We start from the raw sequence: 17,873 nt of genomic DNA on the forward strand, positions 1-17,873 counted from the left end.
CAAGAACATGAGAAAGAAATGTCTTGCCACGGTCACTAAGGAGAACACGAGGGGCACCGTGGCGCAAAATAATGACGCGCAGGACCAAATCGGCTACTTCCGACGTAGCACCAGAGGGAAGAGCTGCCGTCTCCGCGTAGCGAGTTAGGTGGTCCACGGCAGTAACAATCCAGCGGTGACCGGCTGTCGTAAGCGGGAGGGGTCCGTATAAGTCGATGCCCACGAAGTCAAAGGGAGCGGACGGGCACGGCAGAGGTTGTAAAGGGCCTGCGGGAAGAGATGTGGTACGTTTTCGGTGTTGGCATGACGCGCAGGAACCGACGTACTTCGCCACACTTGTCGAGAGGCCAGGCCAAAAGCACCGAGTTTTGATGCGCTCGTAAGTCTTGTGAAAACCCAAGTGGCCAGCTGTCAGGTCGTCGTGCAGGGCTTGTAAAACCTGGAGACGAAGTGAACGAGGGACGACTGGAACCCATTGGTTACCGAGAGGGTGGTAAATGTGCCTACATAACGTTCCATCTCGAAGTTTAAAACGTTCAAGCTGTCGTCTTAAGCGGCTGTTGTGGGCACGGGATAAGCCAGTAAGCCGATCGATGATTGTGCGGCAGTATGTATCTGCATGTTGGAGCGAGGTGAGATCTGTGGATGAAAGAATGTCCACTGAGGCAACGGACTCTTTCGGACTACCGGCCGTCTGCTTGGTCACTTGGCTGGTCGGTGATGAACAGAGTGAAGGCGACACTTGGGCGCTTGGCGAGAGCGGGCACCGCGACAAAGCGTCAGCATCTTGGTGTTGCCGACCCGACCTATATGTGACACTGTAGTCATACTCTTGCAAACGCAGTACCCAACGGCCAAGGCGTCCCGACAAATTCTTGAGAGACGATAACCAACACAGAGCATGATGGTCAGTGACGATTGTGAAATGCCGGCCGTATAAATAAGGGCTAAACTTTTGTACGGACGACACGACGGCGAGGCATTCTTGTTCGGTGATGCTGTAATTTCGCTCAGCAGGAGAAAGAGTGCGGCTCGCGTAGGCCACGACTTGTTCTTCGGAAGCGTGGTTCCGCTGCAGCAGGACGGCACCGATGCCATGTCCACTTGCGTCAGTGTGTAGGACAGTAGACGCTGCTGGGTCGAAATGCCGAAGCACTGGCCGCGATGTGACGCATCGCTTGAGAGTGTGAAAAGCGGCTGCGCATTCATCCGACCAGACAAAAGTTGCGCTCGCGGTCAAAAGCTTGTGCAAAGGAGCTGCAATAGTGGCGAAATCACGCACAAAGCGGCGGAAGTACGACGCTAAGCCGAAGAAGCTGCGAAGGTCTTTAGGTGTGGTTGGTGTAGGAAAGTGCAGTACTGCAGCAACCTTGTGGGGATCGGGCTCAGTGCCATGTCTGCTGACAACGTGACCTAATACTTTGATGCTGCGGCTGGCAAACCGACACTTCTTAGTGTTTAGCTGGAGACCGGCCTTAGATAGACAGGTCAGAACTTCGTCTAGCCGTTCCAGGTGCTGTGAGAAGCTGGACGAAAAGATGACGATGTCGTCCAGGCAGCAAAGGCAGGTCTTCCATTTTAATCCACGCAGTACCCTATCTATCATTCGTTCGAATGTGGCTGGGGCATTGCAGAGGCCAAAAGGCATTACATTGAATTCAAAGAGTCCATCAGGTGTGGCAAATGCAGTCTTTTCTTTATCGGACTCGTGCATCGGGATCTGCCAATAACCAGAGCGCAAGTCGAGGCTCGAAAAGTACTCGGCACCTTGTAAAGTATCAAGAGCGTCGTCGATCCGAGGCATAGGATAGACGTCCTTACGAGTAATATTGTTCAGCGCTCTATGATCAACGCAAAATCGCACCGAGCCATCCTTTTTTTAACGAGCACAACAGGAGCAGACCACGGGCTTGCCGAAGGCCTGATAATGTTGCGTGCGAGCATATCGTTGACTTGTTCTTCTATAACTTTGCGTTCAGAAGCTGATACACGGTAAGGGCGGCGACGAATGACACGAGATCCGTCTGTGTCGATGCGATGAGCGGCCACTGTTGTTTGACCCAGGCCATCGGAACAAACGTCAAAGCAAGCGTTGTGTTTCATTAATATGGTCAGCAAGGCATCAGTCTGGGTCGGATTGAGATCTGTACTCAAAGTGGCCTTTAGAGCACGCGATGAACCTTCCGCGGGCGTACTCTGTGGAAATGACGAGTCAGTTGAAACAGTAACGACACATACCGGTGCGTCTTCGGTAATGCTGGCAACAGTAGTCCCCTCTGGCAGCAGTAGGGCTTCTGGCGTCGTGTTGTAGGCGGTGATGCTTGCATAACCACGTGTGAACCGCACTAGACAAGATGCGATGGCGATGCCTCGAGAAATACAGCGCTGGCAAGGTGCAACCACCGCGTCGCCATCTATAACGTCTGGTGACCTGATCGTAAGTACACGTTCTTGCCCTGAAGGCAGGAGAAAATCCGCAGCTGTGACAAGGTTGGGCGGTGAAAAATCGGCAGCAGAAGAAAGCTCAGTGTCCGTAATACGAATGAGAGGTTGACCGCACGAAATGACAGCCGACGAAGCCGATAGGAAGTCCCAGCCTAAGATTATCTGATGAGCGCATGAAGAAAGCACAGCCAGCTGTACATGATGGCGGACTCCGTCAATGAGAACGCGCGCAGTACACTGTCCGGTCGGGCAAATCGGATTGTCATTAGCGCCGCATAACAAGGGACCAACATAAGGAGTTTGCACTTTCCGTAGACGAAAACACAATTCGCGGTTAATGACTGAAATTGCGGCTCCAGTGTCTACGAGGGCATCAACACAAACACCTTCCACACAAACAGGCAGTAAATTTGCTGGGCGAGACGGAGGAGTTGTGACGTTTCGACAACGAGCAGTTTCCCCTCCAAAAATTGCAGCTTCTAGTTTTCCGAGTGGCTGTCCAGAGAGATCGGAGCAGGACGCAAGGGTGATGTCGTACGCCGAAACGGTGACGGAGAACGGCGGCGAGGTGAACGAGAAGGACGAGGCATGGCTTGGGACAGTGGAGGTGAGGGCGACCGACATGAGGAGGATGGATACGGTGCTGGAGCGTAGGCATCAGATCTTGGGGCAAAGTTCCTTTCATAAGCAGAATAGCCACGTCGTTCATCCTGCTGACGGCGGCGGCAGAAACGGGATATATGGCCGCGTATGCCACAGTAGAAACAGACGGGGCGCGAAGGACGCCAGGTAGAGTAGTGTGGTTGCACTGGTGCCTGTGCTGCCATCGACGCCAAATGGTCGCATCCAACGTCCGCAGGCGCAGATGAGATTGGTGCAGGGGCCCGTGATGCAACTTCTGCGTACGAAGGCAGGCGAAAGGGTACAGGAGACGGGGCACGTGCGACGCTTGTCATCGATGCCAGTTCGTCCTTGATAATTTCACGCAGGTTGGGAGGAGGAGAGCGGACAGGCGAAGTGGCTGTGTTGCCCAGAACAAGGCCGTGAAGTTCCTCTCTGACAATGGTGCGGATCAGGGCTCGTAATTCATGTTCACCAGCAAAACGAGCGTCAGAGGAGGCGTGTGGAAGGCGCATGGAATAGAGCACCTCCAGGCGTTGGCATGTGGTGATTACGTCCTGAACTGTATTTGGGCTCTGAATGACGAGAGCATTGAAGGCCACAGAGTTCACGCCTTTTAGTATGTGGCGGATGCGATCGGCCTCCGTCATGTCACTTTGGACACGGCGACAGAGAGCCAGAACGTCTTCAATATACGACGTATATGATTCGTCGGGCCCTTGGATGCGGGTTGCGAGCTTCTGCTTCGCTACCTCAGAGCGTCCTGCAGATGTACCAAATATCTGACGGAGTTGTGCCGTGAAGGCTGCCCAATCAGGAAAGTCACTTTCATGGTTGTAGAACCAGGTTTTAGCCACTTCCCTGAGGTAAAAAGGAACGTAGCGTAGTTTCTGGGCCTCGTCCCAATAATTACAAACACTGGTTCTGTCATAATTATTGAGCCACTCCTCGACGTCTTCACCGCGAAGGCGACGACGCCCAGTTCAGTAATCGAAAGCTTATATTTCAATGTCCAAAGCGGCGCAGCCCGCGTGACAAACGAAGATGATGATTACAATGGTGTCTGTACAGATGAAGATGAACTATATAGTCAGCGCTCACACTATATATATATATATAGTAGTTTACGTTCCTTTATTCAATGATTAATAAGTAATATAATCCCTCAATAGCGTTTTCGGTCACGAAACTGCCGCCTCAGTTTAATATAGAGCTAGCGGCTGCCGCTGGGGCGCCACAGTACAAGAAAGGTCACCAAGCGGAGCGTCGTTGTAGGCGACGCTTCTATTTTTGTAGCGTTAGCTACGCTGGTCTAGCCGAGCCAGTTTCGCGTGGCTCCTCAAGAGCCGTGCTGCGCATGCACGAGGATCAGTGATATCACACAGCTGGCGCATGGGAGCCGGCACCTCTAGGGTGCCTTGATGCCCGCGTGCTCCGCGGGGGCGCGCGCATCGAGGTACTCTAGGCACCTCCCGCGCACTTCGCCGCTGCCGCGCGCGACTCGCTGCCGCCGGTCTGTGCTTTCCAGAAGAGTGACGTCGTAGCCGAGGTAGACGCACTGGCGCCGGCGCGCGCGCAGCTATTCGCCTTCGCTGTGCAGTCGCCGTCTGGCACTGCGCTGGAGCCGCTTGATAGCGCCTCTGACTGGCGTTTGCCAGTGTGGTTTAACCATGGAGAAGGAGAGCGCAAATGCTGTTCAACGGCGCAGAAGAGCGGAGAAGCTTAACTCATCGTATCCCGAAGCAGTTGCGCGGCAAAATATACATTTGCCACATAATATGTATACCATTGGTGTGTCATTGGATGACAATCAAGATAATTCTAGACAATTAGGAAAGCTAAGAACAATCAGCTGAACCTTTGCTAACGCTACGCTATCGTGGTATAGCCGAGCTAAGCCACTGCAACATTTTTTTCTTCACTGGTACGTCGCGGCTGAAAGCATCGCTCTTTTTAGACAATATTTGCGTTCTAATTTGTCGTAGTAAATCGACGAACTAAACTTGGAGCATCTGAGAATGTTTTCTTACCGAAGACGAGGCGCATACAAAAAGTAAACAATCTCAAGTTTAGCTGGGGCTAAGTGTGCCAACATAGACGTTTTGTTACTGCGAAATTTGTCTTTAGTTGGCGCAGCAGGCCTCAAAAAAAAAAGAAAAAGGAAGAAACTGATGAGACTGTGATGCGCTGTACAGAGAATGAGACATCAGTGGCGTTACCAATAAACGCATTAAAACCTGAGCTCAGCATCGCGCACTGTTATTTCCCGAACTTTAGTTTGCACGCGTGTCGTTCCAGCAGTGGTAAGAGACTAATTTTACGTAACAGAAAATGTTCCAGGTCATGAGCTTGCATTTGTTGGTAATCTGTTTGAAACAGATACATCGGCAGATCGTAGCCATCAGTGAAATGCTTGCTTGATGACAACTGCTGACGTTTTCAGGCGTCGAAAGCATTGCTAGTTCTCGTACGTATCAGTCCCATTGTGCGACTAAGTTTCTAACGCGTTTTTTGTTGTCAATATTTCCGATGAAAGCCGCATCGAATAATTTGTTAATTGCCTTTCGGACAATGGTGTTGTTTGATATGTGTGATTGTGTGCTCATTTTATATGTACTGCAGTTTGTATGTTATTTCTATGTTCTATGCTCAAGGGATAAGGAGTAGCCGGCACATTATTTGTGCGCCAACATCTCCTCTTACATTATGTCAATAATAAAAAAAAATCTTTCCCTGGCTCCACATTGAGATTTTTAATCTCTATCTCTCAGAATCAGGGTGACGAGGATTGACGCACGTTTGCATACAGTGCCGTAATTCCTTGGCGAACCAGGACGCTTAATGGGATTGTAATCGTGATCTTTCCCTGAAGGAAATGAAGCCGTGCAAACGCTTATGAGAAATGACAGATAATTTTTGCCTTCGCTCCGCACTGATGTAGTGGAGAGCTCAAAAGATATCTTGAAGGAGTATTGACACAGAAATCTCGCAGCTCGCTTTTTTTTGTTACAATGACTAGCTAACGGGCCGTTTATCACAGCTGGAAACCGCCCTTGCACACTATGGCTCTCGAGGTCGTTTCAATGGTTACAGTGGCGTTAAAACTGTCCGTGGTCGCGACTTCAGGTTCGTAAAGTAGGCTGGCAGGCCTTGGAACACACGAGAAATGGCGTTAGGGTTGAGGCGCGGCTTGTCTATCGGCAGCGATACGGCGTCACCGTTTATCGTGAAATCGTCCACATGGATGACCTCCGATGAAGCAAAGTGCCTCGCACACGCACGCACATGCTTCGAATCGATGCTGAAGTTGTCCGTTTCTTGCCACGTTATGGCTAACTTCCAGTTCTCGAACTATCCATGAACACTTGGCATGCAAAATAGCGATACCTTTTCTGTAGTGCCCTTGTAGCCGAAACGGCACGTCGGTACACAGCATCTAAACGGCATCGTCACGCGAACTTGCCGCTTCGACTGTACAATACCTGAACTTGGTCCTTATCTAAAAAGCAATCACAGCTACAGACCACACGCGTAAAATTTCAACTCGCACCGGCCGGGTCTGCTGTCTCTGCCGAATCAACCCGGAGAAGGGTGGCCTCTAAGCGACGGTGGCGCCGCGGCGCGACAGTTTCCGCGCCATATCAAGCTTCCTCTTAGCGCGACGGCGAATTTCGTGACCAGAAAAAGTATTGAAGGACTCTGGCAATAGGTAGCACAGGCGCGCGTACAAAGAAATATATTTGCATTTATCGACGTTTCAACCGGAGACCAGTGGCGTAGGCAGAAATTTTTTCCGGAGGGGGGGGGGGGCATCTCCTTGATACGACATTGGGTGTGGGCAGATAAGTGGGGTCGAGTGTCATTTTGTGCTCTGTATCTCATGGGAAAAAATTTCCAGGGGGGGGGCACGGTCGCCCCCCCCCCCCCCCTTTCGGCCAGAGATCGGCCTTTCTCAAGAGTGGAGTTGACAGGTACAGTCGCTGGACTTATACATGTTCGCTATGAGAGGCGTGCGTGGAAAGAGTTGGCGCTATCCACGTGCTAATTGTGTTGCAAAGATGCGCAAATGACAACACTAGGAACCATCGACACAAGTTTGATGCCTATACGAAAAGCGGCTTGAGGCGTAGGATGTGCCAAACAAAGGCGAAGACTCGCCTTATTATAAGACTGCTCAGTACGGGCGCCATACGCACGTGCCACTCGAGCTTTTTGTAGAAGGTTCTGTGATTTGGCCGGAAAGTAGATCTCCTGGACCGACAGCACTATTGAAGAAGAAATGGAAGAAAAACAGGGAAGGGCATTTTGCAAGACGCGCGCGTTCATCTGCTATTTCCACATGTATAACATCCAGGTGCTGCTGCACCCCCTGGAATCAGTGGCATTCCACACCTTTGTTTGTAGGTTCAGAAGGTTAAGATAGGATTTGTGTTGCATATAAATAATGCCGGAGAGTGTTCGTTTTGAAACGCGCGCAGCTACGTTTTAACACGGTTCCGTTAATTTCTGCTGCGCGAAATTGTCGAAGACCGCTACGTATGCAATGTGGCTAATTACAAACACTTGTATTGAGTGTATGACGCTGGTCTGCTCAATGCCTCGGTGTTGTAACCTTGCGCACTAGCCTCATTGTGTGAGCAACTTTGTTTTGCTAGCTTGCATACGGTGTCACAGTTGGTTCCCTTGTGCTCAGTGATATTCCGTCTGTATATGCTGGAGGCAGGTAAGATCTTGCCATCTGCCGTGTTTACTCTAATCTCTTCGCATTGGCGGCTACAAATGTAGGATTTGGGCTGCCTGCCTTTGAGCGTCGTTATATATAGAAGGAGTTCCCATTATTCTTGCGAATATCGAAGGCCCATTGCTTATAGGTATCTCCATAGGTGTGCGCAGGGTTCCCCATCAGGGGGGGGGGAGGTTCATTACGGCGCCCCCTCTCCTATTAAATCAATGTACGAGGCAGGTTTTGCGCTCTCCCCCTCCACCTTTTACGGGACTAGGGGGGTCAATGTATAGAGCAGATTTAGTGCCCCCCCCCCTCTTAGGTGACCAGGAGGGGCGGCCGCTCCTCCCCCGTGCGCACGCCTATGGGTATCTATCCACTGGGGCTACAGCTTCTTGAGGGTTCTGCTCTATGTTGCCGTCACTATCGTCGCCTATTCAGATGGTGACATCAACATAGATGGAGGGAAGAGCTACCGGGATTTCGTCGTGTTCCTTCTGTACACCTACCGTTATCAAACTGAAAAGCATAGGCGCGATCTCGGAGCCCTGCGGCGTTCCGTTGCTGCCCATCTCGTAGACGCCTGATTTAACATCCCCCATGGGGATTCTCATTTTTCTGTTTGACAGGAAGTTTCTGACATAGCGTTACGCACGCTCTCCCATATTGAGACTCTATCTATGTGTGCGCCATGTGCTGCGTTATCGACAGCTTTCTTGAGATGCAGGCCGAGGATGGCGCGAGTGGATCTGGATTTATTGTCGAGGATTTGGTGTTCAAGCTGCAGCATGGCGTCCTGCGTCCTTTCCTTTTGGTTTTTTACCTCTATATACGTACCAAGTCGTTAGCATTCAGACGTCATTAAGGCTTTCGTTCTTAGCAGTCTAGTTGCCACCTTCATTCGTCCCAGCCAAGCGGCATCTAGTGGAGGTGCTGGGTATCGATCCCACTACCTCTCGCATATGACAATAGATGTTTTCGGCGTTCGTGTGCCCTGGTTTATTCGGCAAGAAGAATTTGTGTCTTGAAAGGAAAGGCGCAAATTTAGACACCACGGAAGAGGGACAACTAGACCACCGCTTCACCAAGCCCCTGAAGAAGTATTTCTATAAATTTGTGTTTCGCGCACTGTCGAAGCACGTAGAAAAAAGCACGTGGTTGAGATGCGATCCGCGAGGGACGGCAGCAAGCCCGATCAGATAGGTTCCTTAATTATATTTCCCCTATGTACTAATTTATGCTAATTATTGTAACGACACCGGGAATCAGAAAGCCAGTACGCTCACCAATACTGTTTACTACAGTTCATCTTCTTCCTCTCCCACCAGGACCTCTACTCTTGTGTCTTCTTTTCTGTCGTCTTCCGTACGCTCCCCGCGTTTTTTTTTTCTTCAGCCCTCCTGGGGTGACATCGAAGGTCGTCGCCTGTAGCTGCGAATTCTAGCTGTCTGTCATTGAGGTAGCCTATGGTCTTCAACACACCTTGCTGTACTGATATTTTCACGACTTTAGAAGGTCCGAGAATTCTTGTGTCGCTACCCTGTAGACCCTTCCGCAGCAGCACGAAATCGTTCAGTGCAATATCCGGCCTGTGTCCTTGGTGTCGCTTGTCGAATTGGAGCTTCATTACCTTTCTGTACCTGCTTTGTTGCTGGTTGGTTTTGCGGTGTTAAAACAGCTGCAGTATGACATCGATTCCGAGATCTTTATCGGCTGGCAATATTGGGACTTCGCCGTAAGCAGCAAAATATAGGCTGCTGCCAAAACTCGTTGTGTGCGTTTTGTTGTGGTGAGCCACGGCCGCTTCTAGGTAGCATTTACACCCGCCTTTAAATGTTGGATACATGGATATGAATTGCATGATGTCACGGTTTGCCCTTTCAGCCATTCCATATGCCTGTGGGTGAAACGGAGCGTAACGGCCTAGCGTAATGCCACGGGCAACGAATGACAGCGAACAAAACTTCGGCAGAAATGAAGTTATGCACGAGTTCGTAGCATAATTTTGTAGCATGATTTTGTTTGTTTTGGTCGCTTAGATGGTATCATATTATATTTATTCTCGAATCAATTCATACTTTGCTGAGCACAAGAGACATGTATAACATGTGTGAGATTAAAGACGCAAGTAGTTATTTCGTGGCTTCACATGGGCGATGGTAAACGTGCACATGAGCAGCGCTCATTCTCCCCGAGCTGTTTTATGCTGTTCACGCCAAGCAAAAGAGTACTGCACAAATATTGTTTTTTTTCCTTCTGATAGGTGCCACAAGGCGTTAGCTTACGCAAGGGACAACTTCAGCCACGACCGCATAGTGTACGACACCCTGGATGTTGAACACCACGACCCAGAGAGCCTCACGGAAAGATACGGTGCCTTCGACCGCGTCTACTCATTCCTGGCTTTTCACTACGTGGCGGACATCGCGAAGGCCTACAGAAACATTTTCAAGCTACTGAAAGGCGGAGGAGAGTGTCTGGTGTTGTCCATCGTGAAAGCCGACGCCATCGAAGTTTGGAACGAGGCGTATCAAATGGAGGAGTGGAATGCACTAATGATTGTGAGTGTCACTGGTCGAAGAAACTTTACGAACTCTGGTGTCTGTTAGATATGGAACCACGTAAAAAATAGCCTCCCACGCGGGCCATACGCTGAGTAAGGTGGCACATCACTTTCTTAGAGTTGGAAGAAACATTGCTAGTGCTGATCACTTTATGCCTAAATCCTTTTTTATGATGTGTCGAATCTGTTTATGGCCGAATGTATTTCTGAAAACACTCTTCCGAATGCGGTTCGCCTATTTGATTTGCGGTATTTGCGGTTCGCCTATGTGCCCTTTTAGGGTCGTTCAAGTTACTTCCACTATGATGAAATGAAACATTTTGCAGTGGTTGCGCTACTATGTGTAATAGTTTTTCTATACCGTAGCTGGCGTACGAACTTCATGAATGCAGTGATTGTCCGAAAAAAAAAACGTCAGTCCCATAAGTTTCATCTTGCAATATTATTCAAACTAATACAATGCTATTGCTGTCACGTACTGATTCAACATGCTATCAAAGGACATCTGCGAGTTTCTTTACCGGGACATCTAAGTTTACTCCTTCGGTAAGCTTTGAGAAGAGACCACTTCCAAATTTTGATTACCTCACTGATCTCATTCGTGGTACTAAAAGTTAATTGAAATCGAGTAATGGCTTTCTAATGGCTTTCTACATTTATAGCTTGGTTCCTGTCCGCCGCGGTGGTGAAGTTGTTACGTTGCTCGGCTGCTACCCCCAAGTCGTGGGTTGAATCTTGCTCACGGCATGCACATTTTGATGGAGGCGAAATGCTGTTAGCCTTTGTACTGTGCTGTGTCAGTGCACGTTAAAGAACACCAGGTAGTCGAAATTTCGAAGCCCTCAAAAACGGGGTGCATCACCAGCATATCGTGGCTTTGGCCCATTATGCCAGAGATATTATTATTACTCTTTGTTTCCTGTGGACACGTATTAAATCTGCTTTTCTTACATTCGCAGGCAGCAGAAAGCTCTAGTACACAAACAACAGTAGAACTAGTAGCACAGCAAGAAAAGGAGTCGTGTCATTGTGTGGGAAGCGTGAGCGTTCGATGCAAAAAGACGTGCACGAACGCGTGTGCAGAATTCCTTCGTACTGGTTTTGTTAATATTTTGGCACTGTGAGAGAGAAAGAATAGACTCTATGCAGAACAGCACTCGAGAAAAACGAGTGTTGGTAGCGTCCTCGCTCTGCAGAGAGCAATTCCCGGCATGGTAGAAGGAAACAGTTAGGAGGGGGCATTGCGCAATGCGTAAGAAAGAAAGAAAGAAAGAAGGAAAAAGAAAGAAAGAAAGAAAGAAAGAAGAAAGAAAGAAAGAAAGAAAAGAAAGAAAGAAAGAAAGAAAGAAAGAAAGAAAGAAAGAAAGAAAGAAAGAAAGAAAGAAAGAAAGAAAGAAAGAAAGAAAGAAAGAAAGAAAGAAAGAAAGACATGGTTAGTCACTTCGTCATAGGAATCGATATAACATGAAAGTAAAACTTGTCTTTACAGAAGTAGTTGAGCGTTTACTGTACATTCGAGACCTTGCGATATATATATATATATATATATATATATATATATATATATATATATATATATATATATATATAATATATATATATATATATATATATATATATATATATATATATATATGCGGCACCTACAGCACCGTTTAACGTGGATGTACCCAAGTTGACACTTGGTGGTACATCTCTATCCCGACGACTAACGTCCATGATCAGTGATTAGACAAATCTTTGTGGTAGCTGTAGTAGTCAATGGTGGGACCGTAATGAGAGAAAGCGGTGTGACACACATAAGAGCATCGCTGATTTAACGGAGAACTGGGGCTAAGGTCGCCATCCCGCCGCATGTTAAAGTGACCCTGAAACGGTTTTGACGATATTGTACAAACACATTGGGCCGGTAGAGCAAGCCCTAACGATCATTTATAGATAGATTCAAGAGCTGTACCTAAACTGTGTAATTTATTACAAGCATTTAAAGCCGCAGATCGCCACCGATCACAGCGGCTCAGCCCACTTCAGCCCACTTCCAGTGCGCGTCGTAACGGAAGCGTGACGTAACGCAGGCGGTTGAACTGATTTGATCCACAGTCCAAGTCACAGGCAATTGTTTTCGACATAACTGCGAGAAATGTTGTTCGTGATCTTTGAAACTCGTTATAATTGGTTTTGGTTAAAAATCAATAACTGATAAACCGAACATGATCGCACTTTACAACTACACTTCAGGACTTCCGGCGCACAGCGAACGTGGACTGCATGTGGTACCAAGTGCTCCATGTTGACCTGAGCTGCGCGACCAGTGTGTATCGCGAGGTTTTTGTCTGACATAATGAATTGTCCTTGCTGCGCTGTGGGCTGCAAATCCAGCGATTGGCGACAAGTGAAAATACGATACCGTGTGCCTTTCGAAGGCAGCAGGCGCACCGAGTGGCTGCAGCTCATCGGACTCTGTATCGGATCGACGGCAGGATATACGCGTTTGCGATCGCCACATTAGGCCGGGAGACTACGAGCTCAGTTCCGTGTTTATGCAGCGATTCGGCCTCGGTCTGAAGAGGTATCCCCTCAAAGCCGACGCACTGCCGTCTTTGTTCCTTCCCGGTGGAAAGCTAAGTTCACAATCGAGCCAGATCGTGTGCTGTCTGTGCATAGTGCGCGGTTTGCACATGGGTACTCACAAAAAACCACGTAATCTCGTTAATTATAACTATAACTACTCCGTCTCTTCAATGTATTGTCGCCAGTTTCGTAATAATTATATAAACGCAGAATGCCCCTCACCGCTTTTCGATCTCCATCACTGATTAAAAAATGACATGGTGCATGTGAATTGAAAACAATGCATTTGAAACCTCTGCACAAGTGTGTACGTCGTAGGGCCAGCTGGAAATCTTCGGTTCTAGTGTGCGGTATGCGGTGTCGTATATATTGAGCTCAAATATAACCCCCCAATAGCGCAACTCGTGTGGGACGACGTTGATATAATACGGCCCAGCGAGTCTGGTAGTGGCGGATCAGGCGGATTACTGCTGCCACCCTCAGCACGAAGCGCCGGATCGCGATATGGCGTGTCACTGTATCCGTCGAAATCCATTTCTTGGCTCATTCGGCGCAAGCGCTCTTCGAGGCCGGGTTCATTCTGAGCAACTGTCTGAACTGCCGTGAAACAAAAGACTCGCTGCTCGGATGGCGCTCGCAGGAGACGTACGATCAGTCGAGCCAGCGGACAGCGCCTGACCCACCGGTGGCTACTGCGCTGGCTTCGTCTTACCGGAAGTAGACGCGACGCCACGCAAGCGTTCACGCACGTCACATTGTGACGTAGACCCTCTTGAAGGCGGAGCTTAGCATCGAGCGCTCGAAAGAAAAGTTGAGGGTGAAAGGCGGAGTCGAGGGGGAGGGAAGCTGTTTGTTATACGGAGCTTCCTTATTGAAGGGTGTTTCAACTGAATTATGGTACCAATGATTTGCTCCAGTAATGGTCTTAGCAAAAACGAAATGTCAAAAAATTGGCCGCGTATCTGCGTGCTCCCCTGCAAATGCCGTCAAAAGAGGATAGAGGAGGCGCTGCGTGAGATATGGACGCCATCTGGCAATACGTCGGGAAACATGAGCTTGTGCAGAGGGTTTCCTTCCTCCATGGCAGAGGGCGTTCGTCAGCGCGCATAGCATGGCATTTTAAGCGATCCGCATTTTCAGCGCAGCTTAAGAAACCAGTGTCTTTAGAATTACGTATCTATGTATTTTCTATTAAAGGAACACACCACCTAATACTTACCTAGTGATGTTGCGCCTCAGATATGCGTAATATTTATTTTTTGGTCGACAACGTTCACAAGTATGAACATCCGCACCAGTTCAAGATGGTAGGGCGGTAAGCAAGTGGTTCAACTTTGGCCGGGTGGCTGAAACGTATGACAGACAGACAGACAGACCAAAATTTCTGCGTTTAAGTTCTCCAAGAAAGACTATTGTCTTTAAAAACCGTTTCAGGGACCATTTAAAGAGTTATTGAACGCCGCAGCGAGACTAGAGGGGAACGCCACGCGGGTCTTGTCTACCGTCTCGGCCGCAATTTTTCTCAGGGCGAGCGTAAGCGGGGAACGCAGTGTTACAGCAAGGCGAGGCAGGCGTGCGTCGCAAAGCTATCTTTAATATGGATTGATGCTATGAGCAAGACCGAGGCTTGGCCTAAAGTAGCGACCTCGCGGTGTGTTGAGGCGTTGACAAAATTGCACTTCTGTTATTCGAAACGGGCCGGATGGGACGGACGCGTAGCAACGACGCGTTGCAGGGGCTAATCGGGCACGACACGGTCATGATGCATTACTTCACTTTACCGCACCCAGACGCCGCCACCACCCCGCCGACCAAGAGCACTGCGAGAGGAAAGTGTGAGATATAAAAGGCATGTTTGTAACGCCTTCAGAGTGTGTGACCGTGGCTCAGTGGATAGCGTACCCGGCCTCTGTTGTCGCGGACGAAGAGGTCGTGGGTTCGACTCCCGTTGATGAAACGTTTTGTCTTCAAGTTTTACTTTGCCATCTGATCGTGTGCATTTTTTTGACGTTATAAAAGATACGTCACTGTAGGGTTGGTGAACCCCGCCATAAAACATTTTCGTGTTAAAAAATAAATAGAGAAAAGGAGTACGTCAGGCACGCACACGCCAAGCGGCGCCTGTCGCCATTTTCCCGATACGGCAAGTGCGTTGAATATTTTAAGCGTTGAATACTGAACGTGTCTTGTAAAAATGGCTTGTCTATGTTTCGCTATTTTTTTTCCGCATGTGTGATCAATACCTGTATATCTGACTCGAATGTTCCAATCGGTATATCGCATCAATCCTTTGATTTATCGCCAAGCGATTCAACACATACGTTCGAGAGTCTATATGCGAGAGTCATTATCTATCATGAAGCAAATAGTAGGTCTTAGGTATTGATACCATGCTCGAATCACATGAACAACTTTGTTTCAGTAAACCCTGCAATTCACTGTTATACAAATGATCAATGTGCTTAAAAGAGTAGGACCAGCGTGGAGAGAGATCTTCATTTTCATTATGACAGGCTTTTTTTGTTTTCGCGAACAGTACGTGTTTTCGCGTCCGTTAATGCTTGGCCTCTGGACCTATCCCCTCTGCATGAATATACACCAGAGCTGTTTGATGCTAGCGTTCTTCACTCTGCTTTCTTCCTTGTTTGTCTTCGTTAAGCGTTCGAACTTTGTAAAGAAGGCATAGAAGCAGTCACTATTCTTGTACGAGCAGTAGCCGCACGAGTAATAGTGCGATGTCATTATAAGTGATCAGATTGAGATGGGTTTCGATATAGAGAACACGAAACATCCTATACACACCTTCGTTTCTTCGTTTACCCTACATGACCAAGCTCTTTCACGGGAGCGTTGATGAGTGTGCTGACAGCAGGGCTGGACAAACTACTTTGTATTTGTATCGCGATACGATACAAGATACTCGGGCAAAAAATATTTGAAATACAAATACAAGATACTTCCAGAATTAATGTATCCGATACGATACTTCCCAATTTTGTCTTACTATACTTCTCTACATTTGCAACTTTGGCATTATAGATATATACAATCAAGCAGCAAAGCCCTATGTACAAAAGTGTTTGGGTACTTGAACACATCTTAACTGCGGGCAACTTTGTTTAATTTAAGTGAAATATCTATTTGTATCCCGAAAGTTCTGTATGGCCGACAACATACTAATTTAATATCAAAACAACTTATTGCTGCTTAAATACGCTGCGCTGTCAGTGGTTTTTCCTAGACACTTTTGTAATTTATGGGTGTCGCTGCACTACCTGTCAGCCAGCTAGCGGGTTGCCATTTATTTGCAAGAACGTCCTCAAGAAGCCTCTGAACCACTGTGCACTCTTAGGTTGTCCGTAAGGTAATTACAGTTTTCGTAATACCGCATCACCCAACAGGTGTAGAGCAGTTACAACGCTCATAGCGATATTTTTTGTGACGCATCGTGTGAAGACGATAACTACACAGTCAGCTCTCAAAAATTCATTGAGGACATAAAATTGCAATAATTTTTCATATCCTGCTTATCTGTTGGCGTGAAGCGTTCAGTATCAACATGTTCACTAACGTACAATCTTTTACCGTTTCTTCTCCGAGAGGACTTTTGCCAACAAGAAACATCGCATATGTACTGCAGCGCTACAAAGCGTCGCAGGACATCACTGCTATTCACTCTATAGCCCCTTCTAGCTCGGCTTCTCTGCAGGTTTGTAACAGTAAAAAAAAAAAAAAAAAACTTAACGGTGACTTGAAAAAGGAAGACGAGTGCCGCATTTATTCGAATCTAAGCCGATGTTTCTTTCGAAAAAACGATGTGCGAAAGTGTGTATGTGTGTGTGTGGGGGGGGGGGGGGAGGTGTTGGCTTAGATTCTTGTACAATGATTAAGTTTTTTTTCTGACATTGTGAACTTCGGGTGTCGGCTTACAATCGGGGCCGGCCTAGATTTGAATAAATACGGTATATCTATCTGAAATAGTAAGGTGGTTTCGTATTAAACAATCTCAGCGAATAAGTATGCAGGGTGTTAACGTAAGTATAACCAAATATTTAAAAAACAAGTAGTTAACCACGATTGAATGCAACCAATGGCATATAGTCTACCGTCATGTGACACCGGTTATGGTATTTTATTATATTGCGCTTAGCTGCTTAATTAACATAAGTCACTTACGCAAAATTGTTATTCACTTCAGGGCGAAGTGCACTTCGTCGCGTCGTAGAGTGCATTTAAACACGACCGATCCTGTTGGCGACGCACACGCTGCATGGTGAATATTTTCCTGCTTTTAAAGAATGGTTGCGAAATATGAACTAAACTCATGTAACTGCGCTCATGCGCTACCGTACTGCAGAGCTCTCAGACGCGCTTCGAGCGAAACAACCGGCGCACGGACCGTGGCCTATCGCTCCTCAGGAACGATGGCATTTGTTTGCCGTGTGCGGCCGTCAGAAATGTTGGCGCACTGTGGAGCTGACACCTAGAGCAGCGGCCGCTCATTTTGCCACGGTCCACGCGCCGGTTGTTGCGCTCGAAGGACGTTTGAGAGCGCTGCAGTACGGTAGCGTACGAGAGCAGTAACGTGATCATATTTATCCGGCTTTGTTTACAGACCGGAAAAAAAGCATTTACGTTTCTACAGAAAATTGGATCGGTCATTTTGGAATGCGCTATACAACGAAACGCTCTTCGCGCTAAAGGAAATATCAGAAATGTAGAATAATTCATCTTTCTTACTTAACAAATTAAGCGCAGTATAAAATACCCTAACGATAGCCACATGACGGTAAACCATGACGGTGGTTTTGTTCAGTTGAGGTTAAGCACTTCTTTGTAAATATTTGGTTTCAGTTACGTGAAACGCTTTATATAAACACGATGCAGGCGGCACCCCTAAAAGCTATGAGCATGACGTAATTAAGGCCAGACAATAGAAAACTTAGTGCC

The 17,873-nt window shown here is 47.8% G+C and overlaps 1 protein-coding gene across 1 annotated transcript in view; it reads left to right on the forward strand.

Moving 5' to 3' along the window:
- The window catches only part of LOC119403609 (uncharacterized), a 58,092-nt gene that overhangs the window by 28,839 nt on the left and 11,380 nt on the right, over positions 1–17,873 (forward strand). The window contains exon 2 of the mRNA XM_037670532.2: positions 10,053–10,350. Within this exon, the coding sequence (XP_037526460.2) occupies positions 10,053–10,350 (298 nt within the window). The remainder of the gene's footprint in view (positions 1–10,052; positions 10,351–17,873) is intronic.

Source organism: Rhipicephalus sanguineus, chromosome 8 (genome assembly GCF_013339695.2).
Source record: "Rhipicephalus sanguineus isolate Rsan-2018 chromosome 8, BIME_Rsan_1.4, whole genome shotgun sequence".
Classification (NCBI taxonomy): Eukaryota; Metazoa; Arthropoda; class Arachnida; order Ixodida; family Ixodidae; genus Rhipicephalus; species Rhipicephalus sanguineus.